Below are 23,030 nucleotides of genomic sequence, written 5' to 3'. Positions count from 1 at the left end.
AACTTCCTCATCACGGGCGGCCACTCCATCGTCCCCGCCCTGGTCGATCCATCGTCCCTTACGACCGTCGGAAGACCGCTGACTCCTCCGATCCATCCACACCTAGGGCTCAAACTAATTGGCACTCATCCCAGAGTGATCACGACTCATAACGTACACGCAGCTTCCTTCCATGTCACTACACCAGCAGAGATCAGCAACTGACTACTATATATAACCAGAGCTGTACTCAAGTGATGAACACGCAGCACTGTTGCAGTGGCATTGCAAGATCATCGTCAAGCCAAGATGGCAGTGTCCTCCAGAGGCTTAGCACTAGCGCTCGTCCTAAGCTTCTCCTCTCTCTGCTACCTCGCCGCTCCATCCCCAGCAGCTACTACCTCCGACCCCGACGGCTTCCTGCAGTGCCTGTCGGGGAGCGTACCCAGCGGGCTCATCTACACGCAGGGCGCGAGCAACTTCACCGACGTGCTGGCGTCCTCCGTCCGGAACCCCCGGGTCTTCACCGGCGACACGGCGCGCCCGCTCTGCGTCGTCACGGCCACCGACGCCTCCCACGTGCAGGCCGCCGTGCGCTGCGGCCGCGCGCGTGGCGTGCGCCTCCGCGTGCGCAGCGGCGGGCACGACTACGAGGGTCTCTCGTACCGGTCCCTGCAGCGGGGCGAGGTGTTCGCAGTGGTCGACCTCACGCGCCTCCGCGCCATCGTCGTCAGCGCCGGCGGCGGCGGCGCGTGGCCGGCGGCCCCCACGGCGTGGGTCGAGTCCGGCGCCACGCTCGGGGAACTCTACTACACGGTCGCCGGGAACAACTCCGGGCTCGCGTTCCCGGCAGGGATCTGCCCGACCATCGGCGTGGGCGGCCACTTGAGCGGCGGCGGGATCGGCATGCTCATGCGCAGGTTCGGGCTCGCCGCCGACAACGTCCTCGACGCCAAGCTGGTGACCGCCGACGGCGACCTCGTCGATAGGGCGGCCATGGGGGAGGACCTCTTCTGGGCCATCCGGGGCGGCGGCGGTGGGAACTTCGGCATCGTCGTGTCGTGGAAGGTGGGCCTCGTCAGGGTCCCGCCCACCGTCACGGCGCTCAACGTCATGAGGACGCTGGACCAGGGAGCCATCGACGTCGTCAACAGGTGGCAGGAGGTCGGCCCGACCCTCCCCTCCGACATCACCATGCGGGTGATCATCCAGGGGCAGCAGGCGACGTTCCAGACCCTGTACCTCGGCAGGTGCGGCGACCTCGTGCCGACGCTGGGCACCTTCTTCCCGGAGCTCGGGATGACGGCCGCCGACTGCCTCGAGATGACCTGGCTGCAGTCGGTGGGCTTCTTCCACACCTGGAACCCCAACGCGCCGGTGGAGTCGCTGCTCAACCGCGGCACCAGCCTGAGCACCTTCACCAAGAACAAGTCCGACTACGTCCGCCGTGCCATCGCCAAGGACGACTGGAAGAGCATCTTCCCCTGGTTCGCCATGAGCGGCGCCGGGATGATCATCCTGGAGCCGCACGGTGGCTTCATCGGCACCGTCCCGCCGTCAGCGACGCCGTACCCGCATCGGAGCGGGGTGCTGTACAACATCCAGTACATCGCCTTCTGGCCTGCCGGCAGCGACGGCTCGGCGGCGACGAGCTGGATCAGCAACTTCTACGACTTCATGGGCCAGTTCGTGACCAACAACCCGAGGGAGGCGTACGTCAACTACCGGGACCTGGACATCGGCGAGAACACGGTGGTGAACGACGTCAGCACGCTCGACGGCGGCAAGGTCTGGGGCGAGAGGTACTTCGCCGGTAACTTCCGGAGGCTCGCCGCAGTGAAGGGGGCCGTGGATCCGACCGACTTCTTCAGGAACGAGCAGAGCATCCCGCCATTGCTCCAGGGCAATAATCGTTGGGGCAAGCGTTTGGGCTAACACGTTGAGTAGTGTATTGTTGGAGTCATGATGCGATGTACTACTGTTTCTCTGTGTCCGTTCATATGAGCTAGCTGGTGTGGAACCTGAGTACCTAACTACATACGTATTTCTGAAAGAATAAGGCCAAGAATTGCACGTTTATCTGTACGTACTTTTCATGAGGGACTAAGTTTGAAGTGAGTTAGGTAGGGTCGAACCAATTTTTGGAGGGGTTTGGTTTGAGAATGAGGTGTGTTGGGTATCCCCAGATGCAGGTCGAGATGGTCCGCCAAATCGAGCGGACCACCCCGACCCACATTGACACTGTCGTGCTCCATCTCGCGGGAGCGAGAATAGGGAGGCCAACGCAAGGCAGGCGGTGAAGGGTCGAGCTAGGGCAAGGGCGCATGGTGATGAGCAGCGCAGAGGGCTGCTTGGGCAGCGCCGCCGCCCTGGCCGCTGCCTCCTGCGCGCCGCGCCCCCCTCCTGAGCGAACCACCCTGACCCACATTGACGCTGTTGTGCTGTCTCGCGGGAGCGAGAATAGGGAGGCCAATGCAAGGCTGGCGATGGCGGGTCGTGCTGGACAAGGGCGCGCAGTGGTGAGCGGTGCTTGGGGCCGCGCCGCCTGCATCTGCCGCAACCGCCTCCATGGCACCACCACCGCCGCCCGCGCCCGCACCGCCTCCTGCATGCCGCTGCCGCATGCTGCGCGCACCGCTGCAGCTGGTCGTCACCGCCTGCTGTACGCGCCACGGCCGCGGCCAGCCGCCAGAGAAGAATGTGGTAAAAATGTTGAGTTTCAACATTTTCATAATATTGTTTCAACATTTCAAAATGGTAGTTCAACATCAACTGGGACTTAATGGACTTTATGATGATTTGCTTAACCATCTTCTACATGATGCATAGGAGTCCCCGTAACTTCCTCCCAGCTTTCGTGTAGTTCATTTTGCATAGCTGAGAAGGAGGTGCTGCAGCCGGCAGTGAGATTGGTAAGTTAGCAAAAACTACCCACCTGCCATTGGTTATGAAGCGTACCACTTCGTTCTTTTTTCCCTTCTCCATCATGGCTCCCTACTCCAGCATATCTCTTGTCTCATCCATGGGTGTCCCATGCCTATTCAGCCTCCACACGCCTGCTCTGCGGCCGCAAGATCATCCGCCAACGGCTCCTCCGCCGCGGGATCCGTCGCCGCAAGTTTCTCCATTGCCAGCTCCTTCGCCACGAGCTCATCCGGTGTGGCGTGCAGGGCTCAGATCCAAGTGCGGCTGCTGCATGTGTGAGGAGGTGTCGGCCTTGAGCCGGTGGGCGTTAGAGGCGGGGGGAGGCCACCTCTAACTGGTGGCACACATCAAGTAGAGGCCGCTAGGTCCATATTGGGCCCCAGCATGGAGTAGTCGAGCACTGAGAAGAAGACATTGTCCTCTACCTTCTCTTCCACCGCAAGATCTGCCACCGCCAGCTCCAGCCGGCGAGCCCTCGGCAGTCACCAGTCCCTCGTGCCTTAGCCAGTGAGAGGAAGAAGAAGCGACTGACAAGTGGGGGTTCGCTCGCCATTGAGAGAGGGAGAGGTAGTTGAGTGAGGAGGGCTATGAATGACACGTGGAGTCTCGTCCATGTTGAATAATTAGGCAATTGTTTGATTAAATTTTAAAATAAATAAATCATGAACATGACTAGAACTAGTATGAACAATATTATCATACTAGTAACAAGACGTAGTAGAAACATGATTAAGAAACAGATCAAACAACAGTATACGTACTGGGTCTTAGGGAAGACGAACGGTGTTGACGAGACGACGACGGTCATACGAACGGAGTGCAGCAGACGACGTCGCAGGCGATGATATGTCGCAGCACCAGACTTGGACTGAGGACGAGCTGTGGCAAAGATCGTTGAGCAGTCGCGCCGGGCGCTTCCCAAAAATCTTATTCGCCGTCTCCCGGTGCAGGATTCCAAAGGAGAAAGGTTTCAGAGACCTGTTCTCCCGTTCACCGGTGCACACCGGTGCTCGGGATGGAGAAGATTACGGTAGCGGCACAGCAGTGAGAGGAGGCAAAACCCTAACTCAGATTAGATTGATTTTGGTTGTGGCCGATAGGTTGTACTAGGTCAACCACGCGCTACGCCGCACCCACTTGAAAATGTTGAACAAAATGATTGATGCGTTGATGGGTACATATGCATATAGAGTAGGAAGAGAGGTATGTTGAAGGGCGTGGCAATGGACTGATTGTTGCGCATATGCCGAAAGGAGCGAATGCCAAATCCATGCCCCGCGTCGGGCTTCCTCCCACCGGTGGATTGGGCTGATTGTCTCCACGTATGGGCAATGGGCTGATTGTTCTCGAGACACATGGCACGTCCACAATCTCCAAGCACTCCCAGGCCACCAATCCCATGGTGTATAGGAGTAAGAATAAAAATAAATAAATACATGTGTTTGGCAAATTTTTTTTGAAGAAATGGACCCAAAGAGGGGGCCAGCGGGGGTGGGGGGGACCGGTGTCATGTCAACAGGGGCATACCGCGTTGGCTGTCCGCACTCGTCATACTCTAAATTCACCCTTTGAAAGGAATATATTGTCATGGTCATCTAAATTCACCCTCACCTCTACGTCTAGTTTTACTGCACCAGTTCATTCTCTATCCCATCCTCTATATCAACAACCAGGTATGAAGCTCACATGGCAACTTTTTTTAACCCCCCGCACCCCCTCCCTTTTTTTAACCCCCCGCACCCCCTGGCCCCCTCCCTTTCCCATTCTCTCTCTACTGCCTCGCTCCCTCCGCCGTTTGCCCCTCCCCTGCATTCCCCGCCGCCCATGCATCCCGCAGCAGCCTTCCTCCTCCGCCTCCGCCCCCTCCTCCCTCTCTGCACCCCTGCGCCCCTTCTCCTGCGCCGGCCTCCACCTACGCGCGCGCGGCGGTCGCGGCCCCTCTTCGCCGGCTCCTCCGATGGGGCCATGGCGGTGGAGGCCACTGCCCCCCTCGAGCTCGGCCACGTCCCCCTCGTCGACGGCGGCCATGGCGCGCGGGCCACGGTGGGGTGGGCACGGAAGCAAGGCGGTGCTCCGGGAGCGGGTCCCGGCCCAGGCAGGCGCGCGCTGGCCGCCGGTGGCCCCTGCCCATCCTTGCCTGCCCTAGTGCACGCGCGCGGGCGGGCCGCGGCGGCGTGGCGACCCGGCAGCCATGCACGGCATTGTGAGCCGGGCCGGCCAGGCGCGGCATGCCTCGCGGTGGCATGGCGAGCAGGGGAAGGCGGTGGGGAGGGCACCGCGGCCATGGCGGAGGCGTGCGGAGCTGCGGCGGCGAATGGAGCTGCGACGGGGCGGATCGGCGCACGGCGCGTGGCGGGCATCACTCCACGGCATGGATCTGTGGCGGCGTCGGGCGTTCCCCTCCTTCCCTCCCTCCCCCTTCCCCTGCGGGCGGAGCTCGGGCGACGGGGCTCGGGCGGCATGGCGCGGCCGATGGTGGCGGCATCCAGCGGCGGGAGGTGGCGGCGGGGGAGCAACAGAGGCGCATCCTCGGCGCGGCTCCTCGGCTCTGCTCTTGCCCTGGCGCGGGCGGAGCTCTCCCCCCCCTCTCTCTCTGTCTCTCTCTCGCTCTCGCGGTGCGGCAGACTGGCGGCGGCGATAAATCCATGCCTCGCCCCCCGGCAGGCCCCACAAGCAGGCAAGGCGGTGCGGCATGCAGCGAAGGCGGGAGCTGCAAATCGACGGCCCGCGTCGGGTTTTCCTCTCCTGGGCACGTGTCGCCCGCAGAGGGCTGGAGCGCTCTCGCGCCTCCCTCTCTAGGGTGCATAGTAACTAGAGTATATATAGGAGAGCCCACGACCTTGGGTCGTGATCGGATCCGTAAACCAACTAGACCTTCCATATCTCGTAAACGTAATAGCGAAGCAACCAAAAAAAATTAAAACAGCAAAAGGAAGCCGTGCCGCCGTGTCTGAGCCCGAGCCTAGTGAGGCGAGGCGCGCGCGCGTGTGAAGCTTCCTTTCTCTCGCACACACATAGCTTGGAGAGGCAAGGATGACCTCACTATTTAAGTTAGCCATCCACAATTTCCACAAGAAGGTGGGACTAACGATTTGTACCACTTTTACACTTCCTCATGCTCATATAGGTCTTTGAGATTTATTTGGAATTAGCTGAAATGTTCATTGGGCCAAGCCCAAATTCCCAAATTCCAACAATCCACAGTTTTCTCAAAAGCCACAGTTGGCCAATCAAATGGCTTTCGGCTTTCTCACAACTCATACTTCACAACAACTTCTCTACACCCCGCAACTATTTTCCAAAAGTCACACAACTCAACCATACACACCCTCAAACACAACTTATTCATGCTTATGAAACATTTCAATCAACACTTATAAGAATCTAATAAGACAAAACATGTCTTCACTAGGTCTCATAGAAACCATAATTTGCATTTTTTTAATAAAAAATATATGAAAAGCATTATACAATTAGAAAAATATGCATGATACGATCTCATTGTCTCTTTCTGATAACTAATAATTCTGGCAGTGTGAACACATTTTGTCATTATAATCACGGATGGTATGGAAATAGTGAATAGCAAACAAGTGTTATATCCATTCGAGAACACTTCAAGTCCCACTGACATGCAAGCCCTACAGCACCGGGATTCACGTCCTCTGCAGTACTGCAGAGGGACTTATTCCACTAGCATGCAGATCTCACGGTACCTAGATGCTCCCATACTCCAGAAGAAAACATATCAAAACGTACATGAAAATTTGAACCGAAAATATATCACTACGGGAGACTGCTGCTTTGCCGTGTGCCAAAGCACACGGCAAAGCCCTATATGCACACGGCAAAGGCTTTGCCTTGTGCCGCACACGGCAAAGAGCACATTGGTTTCTTTGCCGTGTGCCATGGTTTTTGCACACAGCAAAGGTACCTGATCCTGTATTTTCTTTTTGTTTATTGCGTATATGGTACCCCCAAATAATACAAATAGTTCACATATATCATAATAATCATCGCTTGCAATCCAAATAAGCATCGGATGCATTCAATATTATCCAAAAATGCACAAATACAAATAAACTCTAGTATCGTTCATCGGCAACCACAAGTTTAAGTCAAATCCATACAAGTCCATACGGCAAAGTCCATACAAGTTCAAGTGCAAAGCTTGTCTCTAGAAATGAAGTCCATACACTTCACGGGGCCGACGGCGGCGGCGGCGGCGGTGGCGGGTGCTGCGACCACATTTGCGGGGGCGGCCATGTAGGCGTCTGCGACCAACCTGGCTGCTGCTGCTGCTGAATCCAAGAAACCCATTGAGGCGGTGGCCACACAAACTGCTGAGACTGCTGAGTCTGCTGCACCGGAGGCGAGAAGTCAGGATTCACTGGCCCATCATTGGATGCCGCCGACTGATTCTGCACATAAGCGAATATATATTGAGTTACATAAGAATGAAACTACAAGCATTAGTCTAAGTTCTAAGTCATTGTAGATGTGTCATAAGATATTATTTTTAATTAAATCTAGGTTAATGCTAAGTCACTAAGACATTCCGAAACTCGATAGGAGTCAAAACCACTTACGGTAGGAGGAGTTTCTGCATGACGAACAAGTGGGGCTGGAGGGAATTGTGGAGGCGAAACACCCATCACCGAGCCCAGGCTTTGTATAAATGTTAGAGCTTGATCCAATTTTTGTTGGATGTCGTCCCGCTCGGCCCTCCACCTCTCCTCTGCCGCCTCCTGCTGTGCTTGGAAGGCTGCTTCCATCTGGGCCTAAATGATTTGATCCCAGGGTTAGAATTCAAAGCGAACATATGTAAAAATGGAGGAACGACGGATGAAACAGAAATAACCTTGACAGCCTCAATCTGAGTCTGTGTAGTGTCTGGCCGTGGGTGTATGGCAGGGCTTGAGCTGGTACTCCTGGCTCGAATCTGCGAGAGAGTGGGAGTAGTCGCTGTGTCGACTAAGCTGTCGCCAAACCAGTACCGAACATGCTTCTTGCCTCCTCCTGCCCTCATGACGACTTCTCCATCAATGGGCTCATTGATCACATCAAACTCCGGCCCATGAACTTCTTGTGCCATCGAGGTGTACCCACTGAGGCGGCTGTGGACGCTTGCGTTGCTGTACACTTCGGGTGGATCCTGCGGGTTGAAGGTGACATCGGACGTCGCCTTTCCTTTGTGGGCCAAACAGTACGCCGACTACGAAAAAAGGAAGATGATTAGAAATTATGCAGAATTGAGCATTAGAATAAAGAAATTAATTCACATACATATCTAGCCATGTACGCCTTGAGGTTACGGTTGCCCTGATGGTGCGATGCACCTGGCATCAGCAAATGCTGCAGCGGGGCAGCCTCGTGCATCTCCACCCACTCTTGCGAGCACCACCGGTCCACTATCATTTCCCAGCACGGATAATCATTGGCAATCCATCACGGAGGCACCTGTACATCATCAATATCTAATACATTTAAGAAGAACAAATGGAGCATAGTTGATAACTCCTTAAGATTGAATCTTTACCCGCAAGTATTGTTCCCGGGTAAGTCTGATGTCTCTCGCAGGTCCTTTGTAGATCCTCACTTTTTCGATCCTGGCCTTGTAGTCGATGACGGCCTGGATGCGCGCCTCGTAAAGCATATCCGCCACCAGCTTGTAACAAGCTCTGCTAGCCACCTGCATCGCCCTGGGCATCATTCCCTCCTCGCATCTGTAGAAATCCTGCACAAAAATGTGAACAAAGTCATTATTTCAAAACCCGGTGCAATGAATATGATGTATTCGTAAATGTAGTTCCATGAGGACTTACCCATAATTCGTTCAACATCTGGTGCGCCTTGTTGTCAAATGCCCTGCCTTCCTCATCTGGTACATCCGGTGCGGCGATTTAGTGCTCCCACGAAGAGGCTGGCTGACGTACCCCAACAATATCCATGGCGCCTGGGTAATGTCGCTTACAGAGGAGGCCTAGGATGTCATTGGCCATGCGGTTGTGAGCAACACCTGGAACAACTATGTCAAAGTTCCTGCTCAAGTTGTTGAGAGATAGTATTAGCGTCAATTGTGATTTTGAATATATCAAAAGGAAACGTGTTGAAATCTTGTAAACTTACTTACCTTTTCCCGTCAGGTCGGAGGACCGGTCGGTGCTCTAGAGGTATCGGACGATTCGGGAGCCTCGAGGGGCCTCGCTGCCAGACGGCTGGTACGCCCAAGTCCTCCTCCTCCTCCTCGTCCACCCCATCCTCCTCCTCCTCCTCCTCCTCCTGCTCCTGCTTGTGCTTGTGCTCGTGCTCCTCTGCACCGGGATCCTCCTCCTCCTCCACCTCCGCCTCCTCCTCCACAAGAGGAGCACCTCTCCTGCGCCTACTCCTCCTCCCAGCCCTCCCTCCTGAAGCCGTGCCAGAGCCCTCAACGGCGTCGCGCGTCGACGAACCCGCTCCACTCCTCCGACTTCTCCTGCCTGTCCGTCGAGTCCTCTGAGAGGACTCACCTACCTGGGTAGATCTGCCGCCCAATAGGTCTGTGAGTGACCTCATCAGACCTCTGCCGCGCCCCGCCATTGCCGAACAATCTCCTGAAATTAAAATGAGTAAATCAATTAGTAGATGTCATTAAAAATAGTACAATTAGTATATAAAGTAAGTACAATGACTAAAATAAACAAAAATAGTACAAAAAATTAAGTAGTACGATTCTTACATGTATTAAAAATAGTCATCATGATCCGGATTAGCCGGATCATATGTCTCATCATCTCTATCACGTGTGTCGATATAATCACCATCGATCTCCATAGGAGGAACACTGTCATCATCACTGTCATTCTCTAAGCGTAATCGCTCTAGTAATTCTAAGTCCTTGACATTGTGAACCTCATCCCCTGCATCGTCGTTATCAATTCTTTCATTGTCCTGTTCCATTCCCATCGCTTCGGTTAAGTCTATCTGAAAAGTCCCATCTAGCCCATCTTCTTGAAAGAACTCACCGGCATATGTGTTTGGGTCTATGTTGTAATCTTCATTGTTCGGGACAGGTAATTTATCGTGTGGCGATACCTTGTACACAACATCCCAACCCTTGAGACGATTGTCGGTTTGGCATGGATATGAGAGATAATAAACTTGCGTGGCTTGTTGAGCCACAATATAGACATCATCTTCTGGATACACGGACGCTTGTTGAACTTCAACTAGCCCAAGATTCGGAGTCTGTCTCACATCATGAGGATCAAACCAATGGCATTTGAATATGACAGGTTTCAGAGGTTTTGACCCATGAAACGTGAGTTTGTATATTTCTTCGATTCTTCCATAGTACTCGAGCCCATCGTCTCCTGGCGTAAACACTCCAGAATTTGTGGTCCTTCTATTCGGCTGACTCTGCTCATGACTTGTTGTGTGGAAACGATATCCATTCACATCATAAGCTCCAAATGACTTGACTCTATAGGCACAACCATTGGCAACCTGACGCAACTCGGCATTCACTGAGGCATCAGTTTGGGTCTGCAAGTTCAAGCAGGCCAAATTATGTACACGTCCGAGCAACTTGTAAAATCATACTACGAAAGAGCCATGACATAGACATTACCTTTTGTTTGAACCAAGAAATAAAATTAGGCTTTCCATTTCCCGCACCCTGTCTAAGAAGGGTCTCAGCTTCCTGGAGGGTAGGTATCCTTGATCGATGCCAGAATTGCACATGAAATTCCCTGGTCGAAAGAGAAACAAACGGGTTGGATGCCGAAAAAGAAGTACTCGAGAACTAAATGAATGCAGAGAACTTACTGTATGTACGGCTGCACTTCGGATAGGTTGGTCAACACATATAGCATGATACTGCGCCACTCTTCAAAATTTAAGGTCTTGATGCTCGCAACACTTGCACTTCCGAGTTGCCCTTTGAAAAGGCTGAGGTTCGAGTCAGCTTCCCCAGCATTGTAACGTGAGGGTGGATTATGCACGCTTGGAAGATTCTCAGTATAATATTTCGATGTGAAGTTTGACACATCCTCTAGAATGTATGCCTCTGCGATGGAAGCTTCAATTTTGCATTTATTTTTACATTTAGTTCGAAGGACTTTTTGACATCTCTCAATTGAGTAGTACCAATGATCTTGCACTGGCCCCCCCATTCGTGCCTCGTACGGTAGGTGCAAAATCATATGCTGCATCGGGTTGAAGAAGCCTGGTGGAAATATCTTCTCTAACTTACAGAGAAACACAGGCGCCATTCTTTCCATTTATAACGGTCAGAGATAACTCCTTAGCACAAAGCTGGCGAAAGAAAAAGCTCAACTCTGCCAGCACTTGCCAGACTTGATCAGGGAGGTATCCTCGAACCATCACCGGAAGAAGCCTCTCTAACCATATGTGATAGTCATGACTCTTGAGCTCGTTGATTCGCATAGTAGATAAGTTGACTCCCCTCCTCAGATTCGCTGCATACCCATCAGGGAACATTAAGGTTTGAAACCACTCTAGCACTTCCCTCCTCTGGGGCCTCGTCAGGACAAAATCGGCCTTAGGCTTTTTCCATGCCTTGCCTGACGCAGGAGGCCTCATGTATAGCTTCGGTCTATCGCATAATGTTGCTTGATCCACTCTGGCCTTAACGTTGTCCTTTGTCTTCTCTACAATGTCCATGATAGTTCCGAACAGTGCCTCGGCGACATTCTTTTCAGAGTGCATCATATCAATGTTATGTGGAAGGAGGAGATCTTGCATGTAGGGAAGTCTCCACAAGCCCGACTTCTGCGCCCATGCATGTTGCTGACCATATCCCTCAAAACCACCATCTGCATTAGCCACAAGACTATCTAACTGAGCACGAACACCAACACCTGTCATAATATGAGGGGGAAGGTCTAGAACTTCGACACCTTTCATGAAGTTCTTCTTATTGCATCTGAATGGATGGTCAAGAAGGAGGAATTGTCGATGTTTGTCAAACGAAGAATATTTCCCACCCTTCCGCAACCATATGGACATCAGAGCTGCCTTGCATACTGGGCAAGAGAACTTTTCGTGAACACACCAGCCGCAGAATATTCCATACGCCGGCAAGTCATGCAGGGAATGATGGTACCAAACATACATCCTAATGTTTCTCTTTGTAGCTCGATCATATGTCCAAACCCCTTCCTCCCAAGCACTGAGCAAATCATCAATCAGGGGCTCCATGTAGACACTCATATTATTTCCCGGATGTCCAGGAATTATTAGCGACAAGAATATGTTCTGTCATTGGAAAATCACGCCGGGAGGGAGATTGAGGGGTATAACGAAGACAGACCAACAAGTGTAAGGTGCAGCCGACATTCCATATGGATTGAAGCCATCTGTTGCTAGGGCAACACGCACATTACGAGCTTCATCTTCCTTGACTTGATGAATCCCGTCAAAGTGGGTCCATGATTCAGCATCGGATGGATGTACAAGCTTATCAGGATTGTATCGAGTTCCCATTTTGTGCCATGTCATCTGTTTCGCGGACTCCTCGGTCATGAATAGCCGTTGGATCCTCGGTATGGGCAGAAGGTATCGTAGGACTTTCATGGGAACCGCGAGCTGCCTCTTCTGACCATCACTAGTATCTACCTCTACGAACCTAGAAGATTCACACTTTGGACAGTACTTTGCTTCCGCATGTTCTTTCCTAAACAAGATGCATCCCTTCGGACATGCATGTATCTGCTCATACGGGATCTTCAATGCACGAAGGAGTTTCTGTGCCTCATACATGCTTTTTGGAAGAAATTGACCTTCCGGAAGCAGAGTGCTAATAACTGTCAACATAACATCAAAAACATCTCGACTCAGGGTAAACTGGGACTTCACGGCCATCAGGCGCGCAATGGCATCCAGTTGTGAAACCTTGGTATGCCCATGAAGGGGTTCTTGTGCTGCACCCAACATGTCATAGTACGCCTTCACGGTTGGCTCTGGCTCCTCCTCGCTACGTTCTCCCTCAAAGTGTGCTTCATGAAAGTCATCTAACGTATCTCCTACCCCGGCATCAGCATCATGATCTTCAATGCGTTGCTTAATGACCTCGTTTCTCATACGATTGCCTTCACCATGGTAGGTCCACCGGGTATAGTGTCTCGTAAATCCATAATTGCAAAGATGTTGTGTCATGACTTCCCGTGTCTGTCGACGCGTGTTTCCACATTTGGTGCAGGGACACCAAGTGCATGAGCCTCCTTTAACCTTTGCAAATGCTCGATCTAAGAAAGTCTCGGTCTTCTGAATCCATTCTAAGGTCAACTCCCCCCTTGTTTCCAACCGGAGTACATCCACGCACAGTCGTCCATACTATATCATATCAACGAGTAATATAATATACAAGAGAACGTTTGCATCTACACGATGTCCAAACATTCTACTAGGTTAAGATAGGTCCTAATCCCACCCGAAGATGCGTAGCTTGAGTCGATTTCCATGCTCTACTCCGATCCGGGACAGAATTTCGGCAGCATTTCGCCGCTGTTCTCCAAATACACGTCCCAGAAGAGAGATTGTGTATCCGGAGAACAACGGGGAAATGATGCCGATACTCTGTCTCGAATGCGAGTAGAACATGGAAACTAACCCCATCTACGCATCCTCGGGCTGTCCAAAAAACGTGGATAGTTCGAAATAGATACGGTCGTACATATGCAAAGTTCTGCATATTTCCATCCGTATCTATTTCGAACGGGAGACGCCTAACTAGGTTACGTGATATACGAACATGCGGTACGAAAAGGGGAGTCTTGTATGCCTCACCTTGCAATACGTCCTGCAAACTGAGGTGGGTGACACAAGTGGCCCGGTGGCGGAGGCCCGCGATGGGAACTAGGAGCCGGTGCTCAGCTCTTGCAAAAAAAATACATTTGTCAGATTATAGTCAGCATCATGTTACTTTTGATCAACTCAATAGAAAACATTGAACTAGTATTTTGTCTCAGATATGTTTCATTTCATTTGATCTTGAACTTGCAGCGGGAGAAATCTTCTCAACAAAAAGAGTTCATAATAGACATGGAACCATGTGACACATCCATCCCAACCATCATATCATCACAAACAAGAGTTGCTTTGGGCATGGATGTGTCACATGGTTTGATGGCAATCATGACAAACATATAACTACACGACACACTGAATACAACCACAAGCTCAAGATCATCATATGTTACCCATAACAAATCTAGGTATCAATTTATATCATCACGGGCAACTAAATTATGTAATATATTATGAACATGAGAAGGAGCAAAGGCCTTTTTCACATGCTCACCTAGGGCTCGATGGCTAGCTAGCTAGGCAGAGACGCACAATGAACGACTCGAGGATGGTGCAATAGCCTCTCCTGCCAAAAAAACATGTGTCAATTATATTGATTTAATGCATTTTGTCATGGCAAAAATTAGTTGAGCATGCAAGTTCCACTAAACAAATTCACCTAGGACTCGATGGCCACCGTGGTGAGCGCGCCCGCGTGGAAAGCCTGGCCGGCAGCACCGAGCGTGGCTGCATGGCGAGTGAGCGTGCTGAACGCGCCAGCGTGGAGGCGTGGAGAGCGCAGAAGGTATGTCCGGCGCGTTGGATGGGGTAGGCGTGGCCGGTACCGTGGCCGTGCCGCGCCGGTGGCTCGCACAGTGCAACCAAGTGGAGGGCGTGGGCGGCGCGCGCCGGTGGAGGGCGACCGCGTCGACGGGGGCCGACAGAGAGCGGTGCGGAGGCGGGGTGCACGGCCCCTGCCGCACGGGCCGGGGCGTGGGAGGCCGGCGCTGTCGGCCTGCCGAGCCCTGGCGGGTGCGTCGACGAGAGCCGGCCAGGAAGGGAGATGAGGCGGGGGTGGCCGGGACGCCGGCGCGCCATGCGCGCCGATCGGGGACTGTCGAGCCCGCCTGCGCGCGGGCCGGGGCGTGGCGGGGGTGGCCGGGGCACCGGCGTGGCGGCCGGGACAGGCGCGGAGGCGGGGTGGCGGTGAGGGCGCGCCGACCAGGTCAGAGCCTGGTGGCCGGGACAACCACGTGGTAGTCCCGCCGAGCGGGCCCTGCCGATCCTGCCTACGCGCGGGCCGGGGTGTGGCCGGGGCGCCGGCGTGGCGGCACGGACCGGGGTGGCGGGGAAGGCGCGGCGGGGGAGCGGGGACCGCACGGCAGGGGAGCGGCGTGGCTGCGGGGAGGGCGCAGCGGGGCGCGGCGCCTCGTGGCAAGTGGCGCGGCGACTGGGGCGTAGCGGGCAGCAGCAGCGGGCGCGGCTGCGCTAGTGGCAAGAGGGGGAGCGGGGTGGCGGCGGGTTGGGCGGGGACACGAGCTAAGCGGGGTGTGTCGGAACGGGTGGCCAAAACGGCTAAGTGGGGTGTTTCCCCTTTTGCCGTGTGCCACCCGATCCGGCCCACGGCAAAGGTAACCTTTGCTGTGTGCCCCGATCCGGCCCACGGCAAAGGGCCGGAGCGGGCGGTCGGTGGGGGCGGCGGCACGACACGACGCGGCGGGGAGCGGTGGCGGCACACCACGGCGCCCGAGCGGCGGCCCGGTAGGGACGGACCACTTTGCCGTGTGCCTCGATCTGGCCCACAGCAAAGGCTTTGCCGTGGGCCTTTGGCACGGCACATAGCAAAGGTCCCGTTCGCCGTGTGTTCTGTCCTGTGCACACGGCAAACAATTTCAAATTTTTGAATTCAATTTTAGAAATGTTTTCTTTTCAATTTTTTCCTTCAATCGCTTTGGTATTCTATTTCATGTTTCAAACTTTATCACATTTTCTCATTACATTGCTAAAATGATTAAACAATTCATGTTTTATTTTAATATTGTTATTATTTCATGTGTCTGAAACAAATATTTGATTGCAAAAAAATTAATAAATATATCAGTTATTTGAAAATTAATCAAAATTTGGCATTAAAGAACTTATGTTGTTTTCGGCAAACACAAAAAGTTCTAAAGTCAATGGCTAATTTGTTCGCAACCTTTTGTCAAAATGTAAATGACTCCTCTCAACTCTACGGGTCTTATCTGGACATGTTTCGATTTGTAACATGTGTACATCAAAACTTTTGCAAAACGTTCCCAAAATTTTACCACCATCTCCATGCATGAAATCATGACACCATGAAAAATTTCATGATTTTCTGAATTCGTTTGCTATTAATAGAATTTTCAAACAATTCATTCAAACTGTTCTAAGCATGGTCCGCGAGCAAGATGTTCGAAATCTACTTCTATTTCGTGCTTACGTCATCAAATTAAACTCCATAACATGAAGATAATTTTTCTATCCATTAGACTCCACTATTCAAAACACTTCAAGTTGAACCCTAAAAATTCGATTAGTAAAATTAAATGACTAAATATAGCTAAAATAACTAAAAATATAACAGATTTTAACAAGGAGTACAATACACTTTATATGCATAGAAGAAAAAATTGGGAGTGTTGTGTCTACTTTTTTTTGCACAATTTTGCCGTGTGCCAGAGGTTTGCCGTGTGCAATATAGCAAGCACACGGCAAACATGGGCTCTTTGCCGTGTGCTAAAGGTTTGCCGTGTGCATCCTTTTTCAGCACACGGCAAACACACATGTTTGCCGTGTGTTGTGCCTTTGCCGTGTGTTTTTTGGGCGGACACACGGCAAATAAAATTATTGCCGTGAGTTGAACCTTTGCCGTGTGCTGGTTCTTCTGGCACATGGCAAAGGTCCGATTTGCCGTGTGCCCGTGTTTCAGCACACAGCAAAGGTTCTGCCACACGGCAATTTGCGAGTTTCCGGTAGTGTATATCGTTTCTATTTGCAGTGTTGCCTTTCAAAAAAAAAAGTAGCTAGAACTGGAAGCAGAGAAACTCGAATAGAATATGCCGTCCGGCACCGACCCTGTAAAAACGCAGCGTTTGACTAGTCACCACCTTCCTTGATATACTAGTTGATCTCCAAGTGGTAACCCCTCCACCAATGGATGCCTCCGCGCGAGTAGGAGCCGGAGAACGGGAGAAGCAAGCCGCCCATTCCAAGCCTGTATATAAAGCTCATGCCCTGTGCCTTGTGGCGACCCAACACCGCAGCAATGCAACCTACAACAATGGCGACATCATCACCAAGGGCCTCTGCCTTGGCGCTCCTCCTGTGCGCCTGCTTGTCGGCCTCCTCCTTCCACGTCGCCATTTCCGGCCCGCCGGCGCCCGGTGGCGGCAAGGATGACTTCCTCTCGTGCCTCACCAAGGCCGTCCCGCCCCGCCTCCTCTTCGCCAAGAGCTCGCCGGCGTACGGCTCCGTCTGGTCCTCCACCGTCCGGAACATCAAGTTCCTCTCCGACAAGACGGTGAAGCCGCTGTACATCGTGACCCCCACCGAGCCCTGCCACATCCAGGCCACCGTGTCGTGCGGGCGCCGGCACGGCATGCGGCTCCGCGTCCGCAGCGGCGGGCACGACTACGAGGGCCTGTCGTACCGGTCCGACAAGGCGGAGCCGTTCGCGGTGGTGGACCTGTCCAAGATGCGGAAGGTGCGCATCGACGGCAAGCAGGCGACGGCGTGGGTGGACTCGGGCGCGCAGCTGGGCGAGATCTACTACGCCGTGGCGAAGGAGACGCCCAAGCTCGGGTTCCCCGCGGGGGTGTGCGCGACCATCGGCGTCGGGGGCCACTTCAGCGGCGGCGGCTTCGGCATGATGCTGCGCAAGTACGGCACCGCAGCCGACCTGGTGGTGGACGCCAAGGTGGTGGACGCGGAGGGCCGGCTGCTGGACCGGAAGGCCATGGGCGAGGACCTGTTCTGGGCCATCCGCGGCGGCGGCGGCGCGAGCTTCGGCATCGTGGTGTCGTGGCAGGTGAAGCTGGTGCCGGTGCCCCCCACGGTGACGGTGTTCCAGATCCACAGGGGCGTCAAGGACGGCGCCGTGGACCTGGTCGCCAAGTGGCAGCAGGTGGCGCCGTCCCTCCCCGAGGACCTGATGATCCGGATCCTGGCCATGGGGCAGGACGCGCTGTTCGAGGCCCTGTTCCTGGGCACCTGCAAGGACCTGTTGCCGCTGATGAACGCCCGGTTCCCGGAGCTGGGCATGAAGCAGGCGGACTGCAACGAGATGTCGTGGATCCAGTCGGTGCCCTTCATCCCGCTGGGGAAGTCGGCCACCGTCAAGGACCTCCTCAACCGGACCTCCAACATCCGGGCCTTCGGCAAGTACAAGTCGGACTACGTGCGGGACCCCATCCCCAGGGGCGTGTGGGAGAAGATCTTCGGCTGGCTGGCGAAGCCCGGCGCCGGGGTGATGATCATGGACCCCTACGGCGGCAGGATCAGCGCCATCGACGACGACGCCACGCCGTTCCCGCACCGGCAGGGGATGCTCTTCAACATCCAGTACGTCAACTACTGGTTCGGGGAGGGCGCCGGGGCGCAGCCCAACCAGTGGAGCAGGGACATGTACGCCTTCATGGAGCCGTACGTGACCAAGAACCCGAGGCAGGCGTACGTCAACTACAGGGACATGGACCTCGGCGTCAACCAGGTGGTCGGCGACGTCTCCACCTACGAGAGCGGCAAGGTCTGGGGGGAGAAGTACTTCAAGGGCAACTTCGAGAGGCTTGCCCGGACCAAGGCCAAAGTGGATCCGACCGACTTCTTCAGGAACGAGCAGAGCATCCCGCCATTGCTCAAGTGATCGATGAGCTGATCATCATGAGCAACCACATCAGTATTGCTGCTGCTACTAGCTACTAGATCATCACCACCATCGATCCATCCGACCGCGCCAGGGAAACACAAAGCAAGGGAGCGACGAGTCGTACGTTAATTACGTGCTTGATTTAGTTGGTAATTAGACCGATCCTGCCTTTCACGCGTTCAGATTAAGTTGCATTGCATGGAGAGTTACGTTGTTAATTAGTGTGTGGATGGCATGGCATTATTTTCCATGACATACAGGAGCTGCTTGCTGGGGTACCAATTGTGCTCTCCAAGTAAATAAGGACATACAGTGTGTGCTAATAAAGTTTTGATTATTTGTTTCTTGATGAGTTATTTTGGCAGCCTGTTACTATTTCATGTACTTATCTACTAGTACAATGCATCGGTTCATATATACGTGTGATGACATTTAATTTGTTACATCTGTCACTGATCTCTCTGTGATATCACATAGCTTGTGCCCAAACATTGTGAACGAACTTGCTTCGCTTGATATATAGATAGATATACCTCTAAACAAGTTTACTCTATAACACATTGTGAACTTAACGGCAATGGCATAGAAGGGAACAATAATTTCTAATAGTGGCAGTTCAGGGAAATGAAGAATTTCAATGGTGTTGAGGGAATCCATATAATTTCTAGTGATATCGAGGGAATTTACTTGATTACTAACAACTTATAAAAATGATAAAAGAAATGGAGGCTGTCCTTTAAGCATACATCGTTCTCACTGACTCATAGGAGAGGCCTGTGGAGTATTAGTAATTAGAATGGCTGCTTAAACTAACTCTATATGGAAAATTTTGTGTGTCCAAACCCAAAAAATCCTTTTACCAAGAATAAAATAACTACCACCTTCTCATTTTAATAATTCATATATACCATGGGTAAAGATAGTTCACAATTACAATGGTAATAGTACCTCTTTGCCTACTTGTAACATTATCTAGTATCTACAATACAATTTTGGTCCTCCTAAAAATAGGGAACAATATTTATAGTCCTACCTAAAATCAGTTGCAGAAGGAATTGAAAGCAGGCGCTTTACCTCTTTATCAATAAGTGTACTGTACAAAATAACATTGAGACCATAGAAAGGAACAAATGTGAAACAAAAACTCGATCGCTCTAAATTTTTGCCCATAAAGACCAAATCCTTGGAAATGGGCACGAGTATAGATGGGCAAATGGGCAGCCCGACCCAGCATGGCATGGCCCTATTGTGGCACGGCCTGTTTGCGGCACAGCCTATTCCGCCATGGGCATGCTAACGGGCCGCCCGATGTGCTGCTTTGATGGCCCAAGCACGGCCCGAGGGCAACAGAATTGTGCCGAGCCGTGCCAGCGAGCACGACGAGCCGCGCCAGCTTACGGGCCCATGGGAGCTGGAGTGGTGGCCAAAGCAGAGAGGCCGGGCGGCCATAGCGGTGAGCGGCGGATTTGCCGCAGGCTAGAGCGCCGCCAATGAGCGACTCGGCCTCCCCGCATGCCTCGAGGTCCGCCATGGAGGCATGGAGCTCCGCGGCAGTCTCCGCGGCTCCGTCAGGCACCCACGGTTTGGCCACCTGCCGCTGTGCTCTCCTGCTCCGCGAGGGGGAAGTTACCGGCGGCAGGAAGGCAGCAGCCGGTCAGCCGGGGAGGGGCGAAAGGGAGAAGGGGAGGGGGGCCAGGGAGAGCTGGAGGCGAGAGAGAGGGGCGCAGGCAGGCGCCGGTGGGAAATAGGAAGAGAGAGAGGTTGCAGGTGTGGCTTGGCTTGGCTAGAGAAATCGGAGGGGAGTTGGGGAGGTTGTGGGCCACATCAGCTAGCAGGCTGGGCCTGGGAGGCTATACATCGTATATGCTACAAATCCCACATCCATCACCTGAAGGAGCGTGTGCCCGCTGTTGGGCTGGTATATCGTATTCAGCCCAATAACACGGTATCGTCAAGTTCTAGCACCTGAACACGGTACATTGCAGGTTTGAGAAATTAATGGCCCAATAGTTTAGCTGCGCTTAGGCTATGATTTGTCTTGTCAAGCAGTAGTGCAGTGCATTGAACAAGATTTAAAGAACACACTTACAGAAGCCACAAAGTGACGATAGAGATGTCGAGGGAGTCCTGATGGTATAGGTGGTACAGTTCTTCCCAATCAATCCATATGATGGCCTCTCCATGAAAGAAATCTTCATCTGTAATCTTTGCGCCCTGCATGAAGTTACAATCTGCCATCGCCTTCATGTACAAGTCATGTAGCCTTTGCATTTGCGTTGGAAGCAAAGGCACGATCTCTGGGGGGACAAGGCTGGTGCCCTCCTTATATGGCCATTTCACCAATGGAGCTATCGGATAATCTGTCTGCGGATCCGGATCTTGATTCGAAGCCCATGTTATCTGATCAGTAGTGAGCTTTGATGATTGCAAGAAAGCCAAAAAGCCTTGTTGTTCCTGGTTTAGCACAACTAGCGGTTCTATTGACTGTTTCTTTTGGGCCCCGAGCTGTGGAACATCGGATGACCACGACCCTGATTTCCTCTTCTCGTATGATTTCTTAATCGAGCGATCGTAGTCCGAAAGCGGTTTATCAATGAACTTCCTCTTATTCGATTTGAACATTTCAATAAAATTTTTTTAATTTTGCAGGGTCCACTGGTTTATCCTGCTTCTCTGGCTCCTTTTTGGAGTGTGCCTTAACGTCGGCCTTCTTGATTTTTTTCTCCTTCGGCTTCTGCTACTTCTTTGGAGACTCCTTAAACGAAGCTTGCGACCTCAACGCCTGTTTTTGCTTCTTTGGCGGCGGCGAAGGAGGTGAAGCAGGTGAACTAGGAGACGACGGTGAAGTGGCAGTCGATGGCTGCCCAGGAGACAATGCTGCCGGAGTGTGCTCTGGTACTGTTTGCGGAGATGGTGGACTCATGCTGGGTGCCCTTTGAGGAGATGCCAACCTTGACGCCTGCTTAGTAGCCTTGATGATGATGTAGCGCTTGTCCCAGAGGATGTAGCCATGAATGGCCTCGGCTAGCGTTGTCTCCCCGTCACCTCTAGGAATATCGAGCTCTAGCGTCTTCCAATCATTGGACACCTGCTCGACGCCAACCCTAGCGTATCTAGCCAGAATCTCCTGCCCATGGTACATGTCGCCTGGGAGCGTTGGCATAGCGGTACCGTACGCAACCCTGAACTTTAAGTTCTTGAAGGCAGTTTGAAGCTCGCAGGGTGTCCGCTGGGTGTTCTCATCCTCTGCATACCACTGCTAGGCTGTCGTTTCAATTGTCGGAACTACTATTTTGGCAAGGTGGTCCATGGAAGCGCAGCTACTTTTTTGATGCGATAGATCCGGGTCGACATTGGGCTCTGGAGTCGCCGCTTGTGGTTTTTGCTGCTGGCTCATTGCTATGGCCACTTGGCGTTTGACCTCATCGGCCATTCTTGCATCGTGTGATAGGAGCTGTTCCTCTAGCCTTCGCAGATGCTCTCGCTCCTCGTTCTTCCTTCTTTGGCGGCTTCTATACGATTCGATATAATCTTTGAAACCAAACTTGCACGGAACCACTCCTTTGCCCCTTGTGCGTCCCAGATGTTCTGGATTTTGAAGGGTGTAAGTCAGCTCATCCTTTTCTCTATCGGGCTAGAATGTTCCTTGGGCAACTGCTTGTATGGCCTCCTATAGTGTCTCGGTCGCTTGATGAATATTTGGGCCATAGATGCACTCCCTAGTCTCTGGGTCCAATCTTCCGTCATGAGCATAGTACCAGTTCCTTGATCATTCAGGCCAATTGATGGTCGCAGGTGTGATGTCTTTGTCAATCAAATCCTGCTCCATCTTCTCCCATTTTGCTTTTGCGAGCTTGTAGCCACCTTGCCTTAGAGTGTGATGATACACTTTCTTTGAGGTATTTTCCTTGGCCTTTTCCACCATGTGAATCCCAAGCTACGAAGACTTGTATGCCACAAAGGCATCCCAGTGGTCCTTCTGCTTTGCAAGATCTCTAGTAAACTCTGGCATTTTCCCTTTCTTGATATAGTTCTTCGTCAAATTCTTCTTAAATGTCTGTAACTGCTCGGCCATCTTGCTTAGTGTCCAGCGCTTAGCTGATTCTTCTGATTCAACTGGAACCGTGAAGTTCTTCTTAAGCTCATTCCAAAGCCATTCCATTTCTCTTTCAGGTAGTGCATCCCTTTGCTCGCTTGGATTGTTAGCTTTCCATAACCTAAAGCTGATCGGGATGTTGTCCCTTACAAGACATCTGCATTGTCTGACATATTTCTTCACGGCTGCTTCTGGAGCGATCGGTTTGCTATCTGGAGCCACTTTTGTTATAATGTATCGGCCTTCCAAATTTCTTGGTCGGACCTCGCTTCATTCTTTTCGGCTGTTGTGATGATCCAGAGGCTACAAAAAACATATACATATATATATAGTCATGGTCATTACTGATTGTAA

The 23,030-nt window shown here is 52.5% G+C and overlaps 2 protein-coding genes and 1 long non-coding RNA gene across 3 annotated transcripts; 2 read left to right on the top strand and 1 right to left on the bottom strand.

Annotated features, from left to right (window-relative positions):
* The first annotated feature begins 264 nt into the window (after window positions 1–264).
* On the top strand, window positions 265–2,064 carry LOC120703689 (berberine bridge enzyme-like Cyn d 4). The gene has a single exon (XM_039987842.1). It carries the CDS (start codon window positions 289–291, stop codon window positions 1,912–1,914), a length of 1,626 nt encoding a protein of 541 aa, XP_039843776.1. The 5' UTR covers window positions 265–288; the 3' UTR covers window positions 1,915–2,064.
* Window positions 2,065–8,326: 6,262 nt separating this feature from the next.
* On the bottom strand, window positions 8,327–8,746 carry LOC120705182. The gene is made up of 3 exons (XR_005687823.1): window positions 8,730–8,746; window positions 8,444–8,641; window positions 8,327–8,364 (listed from the first exon to the last, which is right to left on the bottom strand). It is a non-coding gene; the product is annotated as an uncharacterized LOC120705182 (long non-coding RNA).
* Window positions 8,747–16,981: 8,235 nt separating this feature from the next.
* LOC120705181 (berberine bridge enzyme-like Cyn d 4) lies at window positions 16,982–18,923 on the top strand. Its single transcript, XM_039989667.1, has one exon. The coding sequence runs from the start codon at window positions 16,982–16,984 to the stop codon at window positions 18,575–18,577; it is 1,596 nt and encodes a 531-aa protein (XP_039845601.1). The 3' UTR covers window positions 18,578–18,923.
* The last annotated feature ends 4,107 nt before the right edge of the window (window positions 18,924–23,030 follow it).

This window comes from Panicum virgatum, chromosome 4K (genome assembly GCF_016808335.1).
Source record: "Panicum virgatum strain AP13 chromosome 4K, P.virgatum_v5, whole genome shotgun sequence".
Classification (NCBI taxonomy): domain Eukaryota; kingdom Viridiplantae; phylum Streptophyta; class Magnoliopsida; order Poales; family Poaceae; genus Panicum; species Panicum virgatum.
Note: the sequence above shows the minus strand (reverse complement) of the source record. Positions and strands in the feature narration are given on the sequence as shown.

Bases quoted from the DNA above. Each gene is read 5' to 3' on its own strand.
- LOC120705181 (XM_039989667.1), top strand. From the start codon at position 16,982: ATGCAACCTACAACAATGGCGACATCATCACCAAGGGCCTCTGCCTTG.
- LOC120703689 (XM_039987842.1), top strand. From the start codon at position 289: ATGGCAGTGTCCTCCAGAGGCTTAGCACTAGCGCTCGTCCTAAGCTTC.